This window comes from Anopheles nili, chromosome 2, assembly GCF_943737925.1.
Source record: "Anopheles nili chromosome 2, idAnoNiliSN_F5_01, whole genome shotgun sequence".
In the NCBI taxonomy this organism is placed as follows: Eukaryota; Metazoa; Arthropoda; class Insecta; order Diptera; family Culicidae; genus Anopheles; species Anopheles nili.
The window spans coordinates 28,293,531-28,312,333 of NC_071291.1; the positions used below are offsets into that span (position 1 = coordinate 28,293,531).

At 49.1% G+C, this 18,803-nt stretch overlaps 6 protein-coding genes across 7 annotated transcripts; 4 read left to right on the plus strand and 2 right to left on the minus strand.

The window, feature by feature from the left end:
• Nucleotides 1-2,565: 2,565 nt before the first annotated feature.
• On the minus strand, nucleotides 2,566-3,613 carry LOC128720136 (RPII140-upstream gene protein). The gene is made up of 3 exons (XM_053813783.1): nucleotides 3,417-3,613; nucleotides 3,094-3,348; nucleotides 2,566-3,013 (listed from the first exon to the last, which is right to left on the minus strand). The coding sequence occupies exons 1-3, from the start codon at nucleotides 3,605-3,607 to the stop codon at nucleotides 2,566-2,568; spliced, it is 894 nt and encodes a 297-aa protein (XP_053669758.1). The 5' UTR covers nucleotides 3,608-3,613.
• A 1,076-nt stretch (nucleotides 3,614-4,689) lies between these two features.
• On the plus strand, nucleotides 4,690-6,074 carry LOC128731047 (luciferin sulfotransferase). The gene is made up of 6 exons (XM_053824141.1): nucleotides 4,690-4,759; nucleotides 4,829-4,941; nucleotides 5,009-5,130; nucleotides 5,213-5,411; nucleotides 5,500-5,626; nucleotides 5,686-6,074. Exons 1-6 carry the CDS (start codon nucleotides 4,690-4,692, stop codon nucleotides 6,072-6,074), a joined length of 1,020 nt encoding a protein of 339 aa, XP_053680116.1.
• An 891-nt stretch (nucleotides 6,075-6,965) lies between these two features.
• LOC128721842 (endoplasmin) lies at nucleotides 6,966-10,240 on the plus strand. 2 transcript variants are annotated; one of them, XM_053815640.1, is made up of 2 exons: nucleotides 6,966-7,122; nucleotides 7,256-10,240. In XM_053815640.1, exons 1-2 carry the CDS (start codon nucleotides 7,065-7,067, stop codon nucleotides 9,583-9,585), a joined length of 2,388 nt encoding a protein of 795 aa, XP_053671615.1. In that variant the 5' UTR covers nucleotides 6,966-7,064; the 3' UTR covers nucleotides 9,586-10,240. The 2 variants fall into 2 exon arrangements, with proteins under 2 accessions (XP_053671615.1, XP_053671614.1); XM_053815639.1 differs by having other exon boundaries at nucleotides 6,966-7,110; nucleotides 7,238-10,240.
• Nucleotides 10,241-11,408: 1,168 nt separating this feature from the next.
• Nucleotides 11,409-13,454, plus strand: LOC128730764 (bifunctional purine biosynthesis protein ATIC). The gene is made up of 2 exons (XM_053823843.1): nucleotides 11,409-11,527; nucleotides 11,606-13,454. The coding sequence occupies exons 1-2, from the start codon at nucleotides 11,509-11,511 to the stop codon at nucleotides 13,357-13,359; spliced, it is 1,773 nt and encodes a 590-aa protein (XP_053679818.1). The 5' UTR covers nucleotides 11,409-11,508; the 3' UTR covers nucleotides 13,360-13,454.
• A 1,572-nt stretch (nucleotides 13,455-15,026) lies between these two features.
• On the plus strand, nucleotides 15,027-16,333 carry LOC128731161 (leucine-rich melanocyte differentiation-associated protein-like). The gene is made up of 4 exons (XM_053824260.1): nucleotides 15,027-15,167; nucleotides 15,248-15,478; nucleotides 15,757-15,896; nucleotides 15,967-16,333. Exons 1-4 carry the CDS (start codon nucleotides 15,027-15,029, stop codon nucleotides 16,331-16,333), a joined length of 879 nt encoding a protein of 292 aa, XP_053680235.1.
• Nucleotides 16,334-16,471: 138 nt separating this feature from the next.
• On the minus strand, nucleotides 16,472-18,503 carry LOC128731160 (replication protein A 70 kDa DNA-binding subunit). The gene is made up of 3 exons (XM_053824259.1): nucleotides 18,468-18,503; nucleotides 16,884-18,395; nucleotides 16,472-16,810 (listed from the first exon to the last, which is right to left on the minus strand). The coding sequence occupies exons 1-3, from the start codon at nucleotides 18,501-18,503 to the stop codon at nucleotides 16,502-16,504; spliced, it is 1,857 nt and encodes a 618-aa protein (XP_053680234.1). The 3' UTR covers nucleotides 16,472-16,501.
• Between the last annotated feature and the right edge of the window lie 300 nt (nucleotides 18,504-18,803).

Here is an 18,803-nt window from a genome sequence, read left to right on the forward strand (position 1 = left end):
ATAGAACGTAAGGAATTCTAGTGTTATGCTGGAAGCAAAGGTGCAGAATATAGATATAGCACCGATAAACTTCGTACTGTCTAGCTACCTCGACACCCAACTAAAACTTCAGCATTCGATCCATACATTCGGTTGCGATTTGAATTTACGATCAGACTAGCGTATCAGCATCCATATGAGAAAACGCACGTAAAAACGTTAAAGGCATCTTTTTCCTAGAGGAACGAGTGCGGTCGCAGGGGTACTTACACTTACATTTCTTATTAAATTTTGGCAACCATTTACTTATGGCGGATTGGTACGTAAGTGCATTCGCATTCGATGCGCAAATTTAGTTTAGGCAAAAGTTTACTTAAAAATACATCAAGCGATCAGAAGCAAACTATGATGGACGAAAAATGGTAAAATGTAGAAGAAAGAGAGATGAAGAGAGCATTGGAACGCAAACGCAATACATGTTGTACGAAAATACCATCAGAAAAGGAAGGCTACAATCTTCGACCATGCACATATAAGACAAACAATGTCTCTAATTCACTTCCCTACCACCGAATCACTAATCAGTAGATACAATTGGAACTGCTCAACTCAGCAAGACGGTTCAACAGCGATCTCACTTTGCAACGCATTGGCACACATGCGTCTTCAATGTCCTGATTTTGCTAGTGGCTTGCAATGCGGACAACAACAGAGATCCTTGGGGGGAAATAATTAACCCTGCAACTTGGTTGTTCCGCTGAAAATCGATCGCTTTGCGGCCGTTCGTGAATGGCTCGTACTTAATTTCCTGTTGGTTCGTTTTGAAGCTGCTCTTGCCTAGGATGTTGCTGTATGCGTTGTGTACAACTTAGTTTCCTTCTTCTGTGATACAAGAAAAGCACACTTGTGATAAAGTGAAATTTATTCGTACATAATTTTTGTTGGTATTCGTTTTTTACTCTTTACTTCGTTTTTTTTTTGTTGCGTTAGATCTTCTGTTTTCCTACGACCCCGCTTTACTTTTCCTTGTTAATGATTATTGTATTTTCGTCAACTACTTGACACTTAAACCATATGAAGAGTGATAGTGAAAAAAAAAATAACACAATAGAGAAAGTGATAAATATGAGCGAGGAAGAAAGAGATTGAGCGAAAATGTGTGGATGTGAGCGAAAGAGTAAAATTTAATGTCGAATGATTGCTGTAAGTACACGCTTAGCTGCAGTAGAATTAATATCTACAATCGTACACGATCCTAGGCATATGGCAGCAAGAAAACGAATCAACGGGAAAATAAGCACCCATGGGACCCGTGTTCCGTTCCCTTAACAAAACACCCCTCTAATATTGTTTCCGAGTCAAATGTGTATCACGACATTTTCCAGGCTCAGTTTTTTAATGAATCATTGAATGTAACAGATGTAAACCCGTGCCCCTTACCAGTAATCCCTGCGGAATCATAGAGAGGACACTTAAATGCAACTTACGAACATCACGGAATTCATCTGTCACAAGCACCGATACTATTTAATTTAAACATGCTTTAGAATATCGTAGCTCGATCAAGAACAAATGTGTTCGTACGCTCAATGAGACAAAGCAATAGGGTAATCTTTATGCAACAGAAGACGGTGCTTATCACGCATAGCATGTTCCGTTCCCAGTCTTGTGTCCACTAGGTACCATTAAATCTCTCATGCGTTTGTTCTCAGCTGCCTCGTGGCGGTAGCAACGTGTATATCCCTTTAAAACATTCTTCTTTCCTTGCCTTCTGTACAACTTCAATCACGCTGACAAAGGAAAAACTAACCCCTCACATCGGAATTCTTTCTAATTTCAACGATCCCACTAAAAAGTTTATTTTCCTATAGTATATCATAACTTTTACGTTTAACGTTCGTTCATCCCGTTGAGTCTAGATGTTTCAATCGCAATACAATTACACCTTTAAAATTATTGTAGTTAGTTTTTTTTTATAATTTTATTATGTTGTACGTTAATAAAACCCGCAAAATAACCGTTGAGTTTATTTGTCGAAGCTCGTGTCATCAAATGCCCTCATTTGCGCCACACCTTTCCAGGCGTTGGAAGCGACACACTTTCCAGGGCATCTAATAGCTATCTCCCCGCCTGTCCCTCCCAATTTGCATCCAGCAACGATGGCCTTTCCCTTTGAAATCCTTCTCCTCTATTTTCCTGTACTATTTTCCTTTCCCGTTCCTTTCCAGCCGATCCGTGCGGTGCAGCGGTATTGCTGCAGCTACGACTCAAACACGAGCAGCAGCAAGCCAAGAAGAAGCTTATGAAATCCAAGTCCCTGCCCGACATGAAGACAATAAGTTAAGGGGAGCAAACCGTAACGCACACGTGCGTTTTCACTTTTCCTTTGACCTTTCACCTTCCACCTGAGCAGCGAGTTAGTATTTTTGTGTGAATCTTCTTTAACCTCCGTTTGAAATAAATTTCTGTACTACTCCTCTACTGTACGGTTGCGTTTGTATGGAATATGGGTGGAAAGAAACATACCACAGGGCAAATAAAACGAAAGACGACGGGTTTTGGCGCACGGAAGCGTACCGTTTTGTTTTATTTCTTCACCTCAGCCTGCTCGGTCTCTTCCAACTTTTTCTGCAACGATTCCCGTTCCACGGCTTGTTGAATTTTGCTCTTCTCTGCCTCAATGGCGCTGAGATCGATGTTAGCATTACCAAACTTGCTGTGGTGTTGCTTCAATAGCGGATCTTCTTCGATTGCCGTCTGCACCTTGAGTGAGTCTAATATGACCTGATCACGGTTCGTTTTCCATTTGTACTGCCAAAACCGCACCTCCTCCATCGTGGTACCGGTGGCGCGCATGATGATCAGCGATAGGCCCCCAGCGAAACCCCCGAGCGCAACACCCACCAGCCCCCCGGAAGCCATTCCGCGCAGACCCATGCTAAATTTGTACATCGCCCCCGTGACACCTCCGGCCGCAACGTACTCGTACAGCGAGGACTTCCCCCGGTACACGGACACTACCGTTTGAATACCGCTGCAAAAAGAAAAAAAAAGCAATTCGTCGTTCAAATCCACCGACAGAGTGACAACGATAAGATGCCAAAGCATGCTCACATGTAGCTGGTAGTGAAAAGCGCCAAACGCCAGCCCCATCGGAACGCGCCTTTAGCAAAGTTAAGCGTCACCTGGTCTTGCAGCTTTTTTTTAGCTTCAAAACTGGACTGGAAAGCCGTCGCTTGGTTCCGTTCCATGAAGTTCATGTAGGCGACGCGCGAATTAACGAATCCACCGTAGCAAGCACCGAACAGGAAACCAAGAAAGCCGGCCTGGTAGATAGAGTTTACTTCGCTCGAAATGCGCCCAAATTCACTGCAAAAAGAAACGACAATATTAGTAAGGATTTTGTTTCCGTTACCGGTAGGGGCGCAGTTGCTTACTCGATTGAAAACATCAGGCGGATCCGTTCCATGCCGGTTTGTTTGTCACCCGGTGCGTTCTCGTACATACTTTGTACGGTTGTGGTGTCGATTTGAATTCGATCATTACTATTGTTGTTTGTAAACGGCAGTAAACCAGCCGTTACCATTCCACCAGGCAGGCAAAATCTGTGAAAGCTTCTTCGCAACATTGCCGTACAAATCCGACAAATACGCTAAAAACACGGTTATCCCGAGCAAGCCCGGTGGTACACTTCAGTACTGCTAGTAAGTTGTTTACATAACTATTTGAGCTCAGTTTTGACAATCAGCTGTTGGGGTGGTCGCGAGTGCATTTGCCGTGCTCTATTGATGTAGATTAAACAAGAACCTTCGAAAGTGCATTTACTCGCTGCAACTGCAATAACGCCGTTTTTTTAGCGCTGATAATACCAATTATTGTTAAATTCTATAGCATGGTTGGAAAACATCATTTTAACCACCATTGATTGGTTCAAAAGAAATGTTTAAATGTCATGGTTCGTTAGCGAAAAAGAAAAAGTTGCATTATCGAAAAAAGTACATCATATAATCTTTCTCCATTTACAATTTGATGTATGGTTTACAAAGTTATCCCATTTAATTATAAAGCAGCTAATTCTATTCCGACGCAATTTTGGTAGTTGTTTGTTTTAATAATTTGGTTATTAACACAAATTTGTCTATCCGTAGTTGAATCTCAAAGAGTAACTAGTTCTTGCATATATTTGAATTCACAATAACCCTTTTTCTACGATTTGAATTCATGATTTAAATCGATTTTCCCTTGGTATTGCGGTTTTTGATATTTCTTTCGCTGGCAAGCGATGTCTTATGATAGCTGCTGGAACTGAGCCAAAGGTGTTACCGTGTCTATAAGTGCCAGTACAATAGAAACTTGAACTATTGTGTTCGCATTCCACTTCAGCCCTATCCAGCATAACGTCTCGCAAACTTCCGCATAATTATCGCGCTTGCAACCGAACGTATCGATGCTGCGGTGGAAATCATCTCCCTCGAACCGCAGCTGGCCAACCACGGGCTTGTAACTGTGTCAACAAAAACTTTCACCGGTGGTGGCGACTCCCACCGAAGTGTGAGACAAGGGGTGAAAATATAAAAAAAAATCACCCGTCAGCATATTTCGGGTCGTGGGGCTACGATGGTCAGTTTCGTTGTCTGCCCCAACGTTGACGGGTGTTGCTCGATTTCAGGTTTAAGGTGCCCAATATAGCTAACAAACGCTCGTTACAGGATGTCTTTCCCGTATAACATAGAGTTTGTTGAGGACAAACTTAACGAAAAGTTATTAAAGGATTTCCATGGTTCGTAGCAGTACGACATAAGCGTATACTCAAATGAGTCGAAACTAACAATTGATCCTTGCCCTTCAGGTGAACGCACTGGATTCGTTCAGGTTGGTGAGAAACGGTGGTTTTTCCCGTCCCGTTTCAAGCAATACGCCGAGTGTTTGTACTCGTTCGAGGCACGACCGGACGATATATGGGTAACACTAGATCCTTGTTATACGAAGAAGAACATTATCTATAAATCAATATATCTATTTGTTTCAGGTCGCCACATTTCCACGCTCAGGCACGACGTGGACGCAGGAGATGGTGTGGTTGATTTGTAACGGGCTTAATTTTGCCGCCGCCGAAAGCGTTCCACTGACACAGAGGTTTCCCTTTTTGGAGTGCGTTTCTGATTGATATGCAACTTAATTTCATAAAAGTTACACCTCACTAGTGTGGTCCTTATTTTTGGTACCGTTATAGATTCAACCTGTTTGTGCACGATGAGCTGAAGGCTTGCTTTTTAAAGGAAAATGAAGACGACGAAGAGAAGGCGCGATTTATCGAGCAAATTTCTCAACCCGCCACTGCAATGCTCTCCGAAATGCAATCTACGCGCTTCATAAAAACACACCTTCCTATTTCGTTGCTGCCACCAAGCGTATTCCAACAGAATGCCAAGGTAGAATCGAACGAGCTAGCTAGTAATTAATTCCGTTGAATCAGTATCTAAAAGGAAAACCTTTACTTGCATTTTGTTGCTTCAATAGCTCATCTATGTGGCGCGCAATCCCTCGGACGTGGCAGTGTCCTATTATCATTTGAACCGGTTGTACCGCACCCAAGGCTACGTGGGGAATTTTGAAACATTTTATGATTATTTTGAAAAGGATCTGAGTACGTAATGCCCCACGTTTACCGAGCGTGGTTTTTAGTGACTTTTTTCATACTTCCAGCTCCTTGGTCGCCGTACTGGAGTCACATTAAGGAGGGCTGGGCAGTGAAGGATCGACCCAATGTACTCTTCATGTACTATGAGGACATGAAACGCAACCTGCCCGACACGATCCGTAAAACGGCCACATTCCTGGGAAAAACGTTAACGGACGAGCAAATCGAAACCATGTGCACGCACTTGGATATACGAAACTTTCGAAATAACAAATCGGTCACGTGCGAGGAGCTAAAGAACGTGGGCATTTTGAACAGTGGTGAACAAGGATTCGTACGCAATGGCCAAGTCCGAGGCAACGCAGAGGAAATGACCGAGCAGATCAAACAACGGCTAAGCGAGTGGACGGAACGTAATTTAAGGGATACCGAAATTAAATTCCCCGAATGCTGAACAAGATAACCGCCAATTGTTACCGTTGGTGTTTTCATTAAATAAAAGTAAATTTTAAATTAGTTTTCAGGGATTTGTAAAACAAAAGCTTTTTTTTGTTACCGTCATGAAATTGTGTTGCAGTGTTTCTTTTGTTTCAGACGGTCCTATACGAGTAGATTCTCCTTAACGTTACGGGAAAATCCCTTCGTTATCGCTTATTTATTTTCAATTTTGGAAGCAAACTGCTTGATTGTACCGCTACTCTCCTAGCACAATTTGTATGGTTTTATTGAACCTGTGATTGTAGTACTTTGAACCATATCTTTAGCTATGTACTATTGTAACATGTTTGGCGATAAGTAGATATGATTTTCCGAAATCGTGCTCGCATTCCCTTGTTCGATTATCGAAAGCACAACGGGAACGGGTCACTTTAGATGCTCAATTTTTTCAAGTATGTTAAAAACAATAAAAAAAACTTTTTTTCAGCCTGATTTGAAGTATAATAATTTGAAAAATATATATATTTTAAATTATTACCAGATGGTTGTCAGATCGTTCTCGAATATAGTTCTCGTTCATGTGTCTGCTCATTCTCAATGCACCCTAATGTACTGATTTGGACCAATCAGCGTACGCCAAATACTCTCTCAAGCACCACGTAATTGAGAATCACCATACGAGGCATCGTTTATATCGCATCCAACTATGACGTCACGTGACACTGCTCGTTGGAGTGAACAGAACAGCGTTCACAATGCCGGTCGTGTTGTACGGGTACAGTATGTGGGTTCGGCCGTGAAGTACGGCTTGGTTGGCCATTTATTTGAGAACGCACATTTCCTCAACCAATTTTATTGTTTCTTATCCGTCGACATCGCACGTAGCGGCTTCTCTGCGTGGCGGTCCGGTAACCTGTCCCGGCGGTGATATTTCACTTCCTGCCAATCCGTAAAGATCTTTTCTAGCTGTGATTGTTAGTGAATTCGCATCTGTAGAGCTATCGCGATGAAGTACTTGCTACTTCTGGTTCTGGGTGTGTTCCTGTGTACAGGTAAGAACTCCCGTCGAATACGTGGCCATCGAACATTCGGGATGTTATCCGAGTGGCCCACCCCCGGCAGAGTGAAACGTGGACGTGGACTTACCCTGTCGCGTTCGATGGAATTATGCATTTACAGGAATTCACCATGTGCGAGCGGAAACCGACGATGACGAGACGCTGCCGATGGTGGACAAAGATCTGGGGGCGTCGAAACAGGCCTCGAGGACCGACTCGGAGGCAGTGAAACGTGAGGAAGAAGCCATCAAACTGGACGGATTAAACGTAGCACAGATCAAGGAACTGCGGGAAAAGTCGGAAAAGTTCACCTTCCAGGCGGAGGTGAACCGCATGATGAAACTCATCATCAACTCGCTGTACCGCAACAAGGAGATCTTCCTGCGTGAGTTGATCTCCAACGCCTCGGATGCGCTCGATAAGATCCGTCTGCTGTCCCTCACCGATCCGTCCGTGCTGGATAGTAATCGCAACCTGGAGGTCAAGATCAAGGCAGACAAGGAGGGCAAGGTGTTGCACATTATCGATACCGGTATCGGTATGACAAAGCAGGATCTGGTGAACAACCTGGGTACGATCGCGAAATCTGGCACGGCCGATTTTCTGTCCAAGATGCAGGATAAGGAGAAGGCGGACGGACAGGATGTGAACGACATGATTGGCCAGTTCGGTGTCGGATTCTACTCGGCGTTCCTCGTGGCCGATCGGGTCGTAGTGACGACGAAGCACAACGACGACAAGCAGTACATTTGGGAGTCGGACGCGGCCAGCTTCAGCATCGTCGAGGATCCGCGCGGTAACACGCTCGAGCGCGGCTCCCAAGTCACGCTGCACCTGAAGGAGGAGGCGCTTGATTTCCTGGAGGACGATACGGTCAAGCAGCTGATCAAGAAGTACTCGCAATTCATCAACTTCCCCATCTACATGTGGACGAGCAAGGAGGTTGAGGAGGAGGTGGCAGTTGAGGAGGAAACGAGCGAAAAGCCAGAGACGACCAAAGAGGACAGCGCCGATGAGGAGGATGATGCGAAGGTCGAGGAGGAAGAGGCATCCGAGAGCGACAAACCGAAGACGAAGAAGGTGAAGAAGACGGTGTGGAACTGGGAAATCATGAACGACAGCAAACCGATCTGGACCCGCAAAGTGAGCGAGGTTGAGGAAGACGAGTACAACGAGTTCTACAAGAGCCTTACCAAGGACACCTCGGAGCCGCTGGCGCACACGCACTTCATCGCGGAAGGCGAGGTCACGTTCAAGTCGCTGCTGTTCATCCCGAAGGTGCAACCGTCGGAGAGCTTCAACAAGTACGGTACGAAGGCGGACAACATCAAGCTGTACGTGCGGCGTGTGTTCATTACGGACGAGTTTAACGACATGATGCCAAACTACCTCAACTTTATCCGCGGTGTCGTCGACTCGGACGATCTGCCGTTGAACGTTTCGCGTGAGACCCTGCAGCAACACAAGCTGATCAAGGTGATCAAGAAGAAGCTCGTCCGCAAGGCGCTCGACATGATCAAGAAGATCGACAAGGAGCAGTACGAGAAGTTCTGGAAGGAGTTCTCCACCAACATCAAGCTGGGCATCATGGAGGATCCGAGCAACCGGTCCCGGTTGGCGAAGCTGCTGCGCTTCCAGTCGTCCTCGACGAATAACAAGGAATACACGAGCCTCTCGGATTATGTCACGCGCATGAAACCGAAGCAGGAAAACATCTACTTCATTGCCGGACCGAATCGCGCCGAGATCGAGAAGTCGCCCTTCGTTGAGCGGCTGCTTACCCGCGGGTACGAGGTCCTGTTCCTGGTGGAGGCCGTCGATGAGTACAGCATTTCCGCGCTGCCAGAGTTCGATGGCAAGCGCTTCCAGAACGTCGCGAAGGAGGGCTTCACGCTGAACGAGTCGGAGGAGTCGAAGGCACGCTTCGAGGAGCTGAAGACCGAGTATGAGCCGTTGCTGAAGTGGTTGAATGACGTGGCGCTGAAGGACAAAATTGCTAAGGCGCAGCTGTCCGAGCGGCTGTCCAATTCACCGTGCGCTCTGGTTGCCTCGATGTTTGGCTGGACCGGTAACATGGAGCGTTTGGCCCTGGCCAACGCTCATCAGAAGACGGATGATCCGCAGCGGCACTACTATTTGAACCAGAAGAAAACACTCGAGATCAACCCGCGCCACCCGCTGATGCGCGAGTTGCTGCGACGTGTCGATAGCGACTCGGACGATCTCGTGGCCAAGGATATGGCTGTGCTGATGTTCAATACGGCCACTCTGCGGTCTGGCTTCCAGCTGCCCGAAACTGCGGACTTCGCTGACAGCATCGAGCGTATGATGCGGCAAACGCTTGGCGTCTCGCTGGACGAGAAGCCCGAACAGGAAGAGTTCGTGGACGAACCGGTTGCTGATGAGGCTGGTGGAGCCGATGAGGAAGAGGAGTCGATCGATGCTGACGGAGATCATGACGAGCTGTAGAGGGTACCAACGAGAGTACCAAGTCTCTGAGCAAGGACACACACCTGTGCCACTTGCCCTATAACTTCTAGACGGCCCATTTCGTCGTGGCCTCCGAGTCTTCGCATGACTGATGAATTTGTGTGTGTATTGTATTGTATGTAAGCAAAATGGACGTAGGTGCGTTTTGTTAGTATCGTATTACCGCAGGACGATACAAGGACTGAGTTTCTGGATTCGTCCGCTCGGATGAGCAGCAGCGCTAACCGACTTGAAGAGGAAAACGGTTCACCAAGGGCATAGAGCGTAGAGCAGGACAAATTTTATTGTCCCGCTTACTTATCCTTCCGGCATACAAGAACATTAATCGCTGCCGGTCAAACGACACTGCTGCAATCGAAAACACTCCTTACTATACATTAAGAACTATTAGTATGCCTTCGGTTTTTTTGTTTGTTATTTGTGATTACGTTAAAGTATGCTATTTTTTCCTCTCGTCAAAAGCCATTAGGGAAATAATGGCGAGCGAAAGGGTTTTCTTTTTCTCGGTAATTTCACATGCGTATGAACACATCTAGCTAAAATAGATATATGGAACAACAGGGGTAACCGAGAGAGATATGGGAGTGCGGAGGAAGCAAAGAAACAAAAATAAAACGATCAAGAACAATAACGATCCTTCTACTGTTTTCGAATACTCATTTCAAACAAGTGATCTGTTGCTTTTGAAATTTCATAATGTAGTTGTAATTCATTTGATGATCACGCCTGTTGGTAGATCAACAAATGTAAAATATATGGGAAAATAATAGCTATTACTGTTCTAAACAGTGATGCAACTAATCAACTATAGTTTGATGCTAAAAGTTGTACTACAATACAAGTACGATACGGTTGCCAAATGTCTAACGTTGCCTTGGCAACGAAACAAAATTAGAAACCACGTGTTATGAGTGAGAACAAAAAACCGATCGTACGTATCCGATGTCTCCAGCAAAGCATTTTGGTTTGGTGTGCGATCATTTCGTGATCATGATCGTCGCTCCTATGCCGGCGAAACCCTTCACCACTACGATCGCAGTGTGTTTCAGAAGGAAACGAGACGTTTAAGACGCGCTTTTGTCAGCTAATTGGCGGTTCCGCGATAGCGTAACTCGAAGAGAGAAGTTGAAGATCGCACAAACAACAGTGGTGTGTGAGCGGAAAAAGAAACGTACCGATCACTGCAACGTGTTCTAACCAGCTAAATTAACCTCTATACATCAATCAGCGGCGATTGGTGTAGTGACAGTGCTAGAAGCAAGATCATTTTGGCTTCCGTCTTTTCTTGTCAACTCCATGCGGCATCTTCTGCGCTGGATGCTGTGAATAAGATCGTGCGTGTGTGATTGCGATTACTGCCCAAAACCTGTGCTTTCGTGTGTGCCACTTGCACTTGTAACTAATCCTGCTGCTGCAGCTCGTTATCACAAAACGTGAGTACGTCATTATCGATCGGGCGAGGAATTCGCGCTGGTTTGTGGAACCGCAGTGGCCTGGTTTGTCGGTAAAAGCGGGTAGTTCCGATGTGTTTGCATCTCGAAGGACCTCATCCCCCGTTGGTGTTGACCCTTCGGTTGCAAGAGGCCAACCGATTCTATCACTATACGCGCATATTGGCCTCCATGTCCACCGTGGAGGACCTTCCTAGTTCCAGGGCCCGTTGGTAACGCGGGCTGACCGTAGAGCAGGCTTATCACCAGGCTGTTATTGTTATTGTACACCCGACCGGTGCACTATCGATGGTTCTGGGTCGTCTCGTTCGTTTCTAGTTCTCACATTTGTCGGTTAATTTCCAGCACCCGCAGTCAAGCGTACGAGCTTCAACCGGCAATCGCGCAGAGCAGTCTTTGCGTGGCATCGAAAGTGAAAGGTTCGAAAGGATACAACACCACCACCACCACCATGGCTAGTGGAAAGATCGGTAAGTTGTGCAAGCATAATTAGCCTCCGGTGGCGCACGATTCACCATTCTTGTCGCATGGCGTGTGTGTATTTACAGCGCTCGTGAGCGTTTCGGACAAATCCGGAATGGTGGAGTTGGCCAAGGGGCTGCACGAGCTGGGACTGAAGTTGGTGGCCAGCGGAGGCACGGCCAAGGCCATCCGTGACCAGGGTTTGCCGGTGCGCGACGTATCCGAGGTGACTGGTGCGCCGGAAATGCTAGGAGGGCGCGTGAAAACCCTCCACCCGGCAGTACACGCCGCCATCCTGGCCCGTATGACCGAGTCCGACCAGCGTGACATCCGCCAGCAGGATTACGAGCTGGCGCAGATCGTCGTGTGCAATCTGTACCCGTTCGGATTGACCATCTCGAAGCCGGACGTGACGGTGGCGGATGCGGTCGAGAACATCGACATTGGCGGTGTGACGCTGCTGCGCGCCGCGGCCAAGAACCACCAGCGCGTCACGGTGCTGTGCGATCCGAGGGACTACACGCGGGTGCTGGACGAGATCCGGCAGCACGGTGACACATTGCCGGCCACTCGCCAGGTCCTGGCACTGAAGGCCTTCACGCACACGGCCGAGTACGATACGCTCATCTCGGACTACTTCCGCAAGCAGTATTCGGCAGGTGTCGCGCAGCTGAACCTGCGTTACGGCATGAACCCACACCAGAAGCCGGCCCAGCTGTACACCGCGCTCGAGCGGTTGCCGCTTAAGGTGGTCAATGCCGCGCCCGGATTCATCAACCTGTGTGACGCCCTTAACGGATGGCAGTTGGTGCGGGAGTTAAAGCGAGCGCTCGGGTTACCGGCGGCCACCAGCTTTAAGCACGTGTCACCGGCTGGCGCGGCCGTCGGAGTACCACTCACACCGGACCAGGCCAAACTGTGCATGGTAGAGGACATGATGGCGGACCTAACGCCGTTGGCGACGGCTTACGCACGAGCTCGCGGCGCTGACCGGATGTCCTCGTTTGGTGATTTCGTGGCACTCTCGGACACGTGCGATCTGGCCACGGCACGGATTATCGCGCGTGAGGTATCCGACGGCATCATCGCACCCGGTTACACGGAGGAAGCGTTGGCCGTGCTGCGAAAGAAGAAGAACGGTGCGTACTGCGTGCTGCAGATCGATCCTACGTACGAGCCTGGTCCGGTTGAACGCAAGACACTGTTTGGGTTGCAGCTCGAGCAGCGTCGGAACGACGCCGACATTAGCCGGGCACTGTTTACGAATGTCGTGACGAAGGAGAAGACCCTGCCGGAGGGTGCATTGCGGGACATGATCGTGGCCACGATCGCGCTCAAGTACACCCAGAGCAACTCGGTGTGCTACGCCAAGGACGGACAGGTGGTCGGTATTGGAGCCGGCCAGCAGTCACGTATCCATTGCACGCGGCTTGCCGGGGACAAGGCGGACAACTGGTGGTTGCGGCAGCACCCGCGTGTCACCAGCATGCGCTTCCGGTCGGGCGTTAAGCGGGCGGAGGTGTCAAATGCGATCGACAACTACGTGAATGGTACCGTCGGTAAGGACATGCCGGTGGCGCAATTCGAGGCGATGTTGGAACAGGTACCGGCGCCATTGTCTGCCGCTGACAAGGAGGAATGGACACGCCAGCTGACCGGTGTCGCGCTCGGTTCGGACGCGTTCTTCCCGTTCCGGGACAACGTGGACCGGGCGAAGTTGAGTGGCGTGTCGTATATCGCCAGCCCGGCTGGTTCGACGAATGATGCTGGTGTGATCGAGGCCTGTAACGAGCATGGTATCGTGATGGTGCACACGAATCTCCGGCTGTTCCATCATTAAACGACGCTGTTTCGTGGGTGTAATTTTTTTTTGTAAGCCATTTAACCATCGAGGAAGCTGAATAAATGAACTATTCGTTGTTTTTTTTCCCAGGAGTGTGCGTTTGCCAATGGCTTAATGGCGGTTTGGTTTTGTTTGGACTTAACTACGCTAACTTACACTCAAAATAGATATAGTTTTCCGAAATGTAACGAGCATAGCAACTCATCAACAAAAGGCAACAGTCAGCCAGTGTCCCCAAGTCTCGTAAGAGATAGAAAAACTCACTTTTCCCTTATCAAACGCACTGCAAAATTGCGATCGATCGTCATTTGAACTTTCCAACATTATCAGGCCTGTCGGGTGCGATCGACCGGTTTGCTGTTTGCGGCATTTGGTTTCGAGTCCCCGACGGGCCCCTAAAGCCACCGATGAGGGCCTGTCCAACAGGCTCGTATCATGTTTCCTATGCGAACTACTCCGGACGTGGCCTTTACGTTGGGGGAGACCAACGCACAAGGAATCACTTCAAGTGACGAATGAAGCGAACGTTGTCCGACCGAACTTTCGAGGGGTTTCCTTACGGGAGTCAGTCGGTCCACAGTTCTCACGGGAAGATTAACGCACCGCGGCCCGGTCTAGGCCCGTACCAGACGCGTAGTGCTAGGCGCGATTACAACAACACACACACACACAGGCGCGCGAGTACACCCACGGACCGCTAAAAGGTAGCATTAAAAACAAAAGAAAAACACACCGACTGATAAGCGGGCGAGTCTGCCCGGTGACAAATAAACATGCCGGACAAACACGACGACGAAAAGGCGATCTACGGATGATTAAGCCACACCGCGGCAGCCGAAAAGGGTCTACACTTTGTAGTCCTGAGTGTTGTGCGGGCTCGAACGTTTTTCGACTGCCGGCCGGGAGTGTCGCAAACGGGTTGATCGACGGGATAGCAGGCGGGCATTGACCGGGAGCAAACCGGGGGGGGGGGGGGGGGGGGGGGGGGAGGACGGGAATGCCTTGATCGCTTGTCGAGCGCAGAAATATCAAGAAGCTAGTGTGATCCTCTGCCGGGTGCTGATAAGACGTCGCTGTGCCGGGTAATCGTACCGTTAAGCGAACACCGCAAATAGAAGGCCGCCCAAGAGAGCTGGAGAACCACAACTGATCGCCACGGTCATGGCAGGACGTGCGTAAGGGCGTGCGTGGTGGTGGTTCCGAGCCGCATCTGCGCCTGCTTCACGCGTTCAGTATCTCGATGGCGGACCGCAACGGTTTAGCGACGCTGCCACAATAATAGCCCGTGCTCGATGATGGACGATGCCATTACAACACTAACCCAGCCAAGGATAGTGCCTGGTGCCGCGTTCTCGAGAAGCTTGCCATTTGCGTCCGTTTGATTTTGTGGTGTGACGAAAAGCTCCCCATCGGAAACGGGTGTGCCGTGATCGTTGGCAGGTGGCAGTTTCGGCGGAGATTTCGTGATCACTATTTGCGTTTGCGTCCGTTTGTCCAGTTGGCGTGAGGTTGTTTGCCGTGCGTTCATCGACCCATCGATCACGGGGTTCTTGGGGACCGATCCGATCGACCCAGAAAGCATATCACCTGCGGATCAAGTGTGTCCCCCTTGTGTGGGTTTGCAGCCGTTCGTTTGTCCGAGCAGAGCACGTCACGTCGTGCCAATGTTGCTAACGCAGCTCGAGATAGCAGTCGGAAATCCTACGCTGAAGCGGAAGTACAGCGGCGACTACAGCGGGGCACTGAAGCGGAAAATGGAGGCCATAAACTGGAGCAAAATCGTGTACATCCCCCAGGAGGGCAAGGTAAGCACGGACCACAGCACGCCAGCACACCCGCTGTGGCTGATAGCTTTGTGTGACATTTTCCACTTTCCCGACGGCAGCTCTTGTACTTCGATCAGAAAACGCACCGACTTCCCGAAACTATAGTGACGATGTATGGCGACCGGGTGCAGCATCTTGATTTGAGCTACAACAAGCTGTCGTCCTTCGACGATCTTGGCCGGTTTGCGTTCCTCGAGGAGCTCGTGCTGGACAACAACTGCCTGACGGATGAGATTATTTTCCCCGCTCAGCTCAACACCGTGAAGCTGCTGTCGATCAACAACAACAAGGTAAGGCGTGCGGAAGTTGTGTCGGAAGGAGCTACCACAACACGGTCGGATTCGGCCGGTAAACGCATGATAACACTAGATCGGCGAAGCCAGAAAAGGCAGCCCAATCTCGAACGCAGCCAAAAGGCTATCGGATTAAGGCCGACAAGGTCCTTCTGATAGGGCCACGGTGTTGCACAGCACCGTCCACGGGCGGACTGCACCAGCGGTTGCAGTTTGCAATTGCAATTCCCAGCACCGGTGGTGGAATAAGACGCCGTGTCTTTGTGTCGTTGCAGTTCAGAAATCTGGATCTTCTCCTGACGAAGTTATCGCTCTGCTTTCCGAACCTGGAATATCTTAGCCTGCTTGGTAATCCTGCCTGCCCGTGCCATCTGCTGAACCTGAAGTACACCGAGTACGACTATCAAAAATACAGGTAAGACTGGTGTGCGGTGCCTTTCCGCTCGTTTGCCAGTACAGTTGGTCTCGTTCGGTTTCTGCTGTAGGCTGTACATCATCCGGCACCTTCCGAAGCTCCGCATCCTAGACGCACAACGGGTGAAGAAGATGGAGCGCGATTTCGTTCGATGCCAGCTAGAAAACTACGGCGAAACGCTCGATCAGGATCCGAACGCGATCTCCGGTACGGCGAAGCAGCAGCAATCCGTTCGGAAAAGCAACACGCTGAAGCATTTCTACACCACCGTCAGCAGCGGGTTGGGATTGCTCCGGAAGAACCCACCAGTCTACAGCCCACTGCCGGAGACGCTGCGGGAGGTCGGCGATCACCGAGGGGCGTACGGACGCTGCCGCTACCGTTACGTCGGTGCCCAGTCCGAGGGCAATCGGTTCATACTCAACAATGACTTATGAGTAGTACGCGCTGCGGTTTATTGGTTGAAGTTTATTTTTAAATTATATACGTCTACGGGAAATAAGAATATCTTAGATCAAAAATGGAATTGTACATGATTAAATAGAGACAAAAAAAAATAGAACAAAGAATCGTATAAAGCGTTCCTCAAAACGAATGGGCACACTTTAGTTCTTTCCTACGCCAGTGAGCTCCTGAATATCCTTGATTAGCAGTGCATTGTACTCCTTGTGGTTCACTGGAGCCGCGCTGACGGCCGACGATTTGTTGCGGGGCTGTTCGCCAAAATATTCCACCTTGGTGCGTAGTTTAAAAACGAACGATTTGAAGCTGAACGAACCGAAAAACCGTTCCGCTTCCTGCTTTTGGTACTCAAAGCTGCTGCCAATTTCCTGCGACGTTTTGCCGAACATCTCTTCCGCCAGCTCGGTGAAGACGGTTATCCAGCGATTCGAGGTCCAGTCCCCGATCAACATCTACGGTAGAAAACGAATGAGAACGGATGGCATGGGCTGGCTGCGTTTCGCAACCATTACACCGTTTACTTACGTTCACCAGCAGCCGATACTTGAAGTTGGGGAACTCGGCGTTACACTTTTCGCAACGGAACTGTCCATTCTCTTGATCGATCACTTTCTTGTTGCAGTCCGCCTGCGGGCATGCCTTATAGACCGCGTTGGTCATTTTGATCGTATGGATCATGGCCTTCACCTGGAAGTAGTCCGGCTTGTCGCCGGCTCCGAGGTTCCGATCCTTAGCCTCCTGGAACGACATCCACTCGGTATTGAATCCTCCCCCGCCGCCCGTGCGAGCCGAAACGCTGCTAATGGAAGCCGAGCTGCCACCGTTTTCAAACCATCCGCGCACCTTGTGCGCCACCTCCATGTCCGGGTTGAGCTTCATAACGCTGCCACCGATTAGCCCAAGCGTTTTTCCGCCACCGAACTCGGACACCCGACCTCCCTTTATCAGCACGACTGGGTTTGCGGAGGCCGGGAAGTTTTCCGCATCGTCACCCCACAGCGTGAGCTGCACGGATGCACTGCTGGAGTCGACAAGCGTAAGTTCCCGCTTACGCAACTCCCGGCCGGATGTTTTAGCGGTGAAACGCGTTACGTCGCCCGCATCCTTGCACATGCCGATCACGTCAACCATGGCGTTCGGTTCCATATTGGCGATTTGCGAGATTGGTACAAAGTTATACTGAATCTCCGGCATCGAACCGTCAACATCCTTGCACTCCTGGATGACCGTGTCGTTCGTCATCGTCATCTCGTAGTCGTTCTTCAAGCTGCTGTACTGCTTGTTGGCCGGCTTCATCTGGCACTTCGAGATGAAGTATACCTTGTCGGGTTCGATCATCTCGTAGAAACGGTCGCACTGCTCCTTGAACGCGGTGATGCGAATCTCGCCGGTCTCGTCCATTACGTCCATGCTGAACAGCTTTCCTTCGCCCTTCGCGTTGCTCCAGGTACGAATGCCCGATTTGGACATCACGCGTACCTTGATTACCCATTTGTTTTGGTACGGGCTGAGCGATGAGATGGGATGGGTGAGTGAGTCGTTTAATGACATGGTAGCAGCAGACGAATTGACCGAAGCACCTCCCGAGGAAGCGGTGGACCTGGTTGCACCATACGCCGATCCGTTACTGATGGTGCCACCACCAGCTGATGTATTTGTGCTTGTAGCGCGGGAATTTTCTTGACCACCACTACCAGCCTGTCCCGGAGGATACGTCATGGGTTGCGGATCGCCGATCTTCTCGCCTACCAGAGCTCCCTCCTTCAGGACAGTCAGTTCGACGATGATCAACACGCGCTTCTTTTCGTTCAGAACCGAAGTGGTGTAGCGATCGATCCGGATGATGCTGTTATCCGTTAGCTTGTCCTGCTTGTACAGGTCGTTTAACTGCGTGCCCAGCATGGCGTAACTGTACAGATACTTGCTGTCTGAAATGAGCAGCCGAAAGCGTTCTGACTGTTCGCCGGTACCGGCAATGCGCTTCATGCCAAGAATCTGCACCACCGGGTTTGGTAGCTCATTACCCTGCATTATTTCCTACATTAAGAAATGATAAAATGTAGTGTTTCAAATAAAGGAGCTTACAAATTCTACAGCCGAAAAACTCACCTGCAGGAAACCAACAGTAAGACCGTGCGAACTCATGGTGGTTGTTTGATTCGTTTTATCCTTTATCCTCGATGAATGATAGTTTACGCCGGTGTAGGGCTGCTTATTGTATGCTGTGATCTCTTGCTTAGGCCTAGAATGCTATTATAACTTGTAAATTACACTTTCACTTGATTGCCCATTCGTTTTAATTCACACGATACAACACAAGCACTGCACTAGGCGCCAAATTTTTGAAAACTGTCATGAAAATGACAAACCAAGAAAATACATGGATATACAAGGCATAATACGGCGCGTAATGTTGCAAACAAAACTTAGATATTATGAAATGGT

Coding starts and splice junctions, on each gene's coding strand:
- LOC128731160 (XM_053824259.1), bottom strand. CDS start 18,503: ATGAGTTCGCACGGTCTTACTGTTGGTTTCCTGCAG. Junction 18,396..18,467: donor TTACTGTTGGTTTCCTGCAG/GTGAGTTTTTCG, acceptor TTCTTAATGTAG/GAAATAATGCAGGGTAATGA. Junction 16,811..16,883: donor AGTATCGGCTGCTGGTGAAC/GTAAGTAAACGG, acceptor TTTCTACCGTAG/ATGTTGATCGGGGACTGGAC.
- LOC128720136 (XM_053813783.1), bottom strand. CDS start 3,607: ATGTTGCGAAGAAGCTTTCACAGATTTTGCCTGCCTGGTGGAATGGTA. Junction 3,349..3,416: donor CGCCTGATGTTTTCAATCGA/GTAAGCAACTGC, acceptor TTCTTTTTGCAG/TGAATTTGGGCGCATTTCGA. Junction 3,014..3,093: donor CTTTTCACTACCAGCTACAT/GTGAGCATGCTT, acceptor TTCTTTTTGCAG/CGGTATTCAAACGGTAGTGT.
- LOC128731161 (XM_053824260.1), top strand. CDS start 15,027: ATGTTGCTAACGCAGCTCGAGATAGCAGTCGGAAATCCTACGCTGAAG. Junction 15,168..15,247: donor ACATCCCCCAGGAGGGCAAG/GTAAGCACGGAC, acceptor TCCCGACGGCAG/CTCTTGTACTTCGATCAGAA. Junction 15,479..15,756: donor TGTCGATCAACAACAACAAG/GTAAGGCGTGCG, acceptor GTGTCGTTGCAG/TTCAGAAATCTGGATCTTCT.
- LOC128721842 (XM_053815639.1), top strand. CDS start 7,065: ATGAAGTACTTGCTACTTCTGGTTCTGGGTGTGTTCCTGTGTACAG. Junction 7,111..7,237: donor GGGTGTGTTCCTGTGTACAG/GTAAGAACTCCC, acceptor ATGCATTTACAG/GAATTCACCATGTGCGAGCG.
- LOC128731047 (XM_053824141.1), top strand. CDS start 4,690: ATGTCTTTCCCGTATAACATAGAGTTTGTTGAGGACAAACTTAACGAA. Junction 4,942..5,008: donor CACGACCGGACGATATATGG/GTAACACTAGAT, acceptor TATTTGTTTCAG/GTCGCCACATTTCCACGCTC. Junction 5,131..5,212: donor CAGAGGTTTCCCTTTTTGGA/GTGCGTTTCTGA, acceptor GTACCGTTATAG/ATTCAACCTGTTTGTGCACG.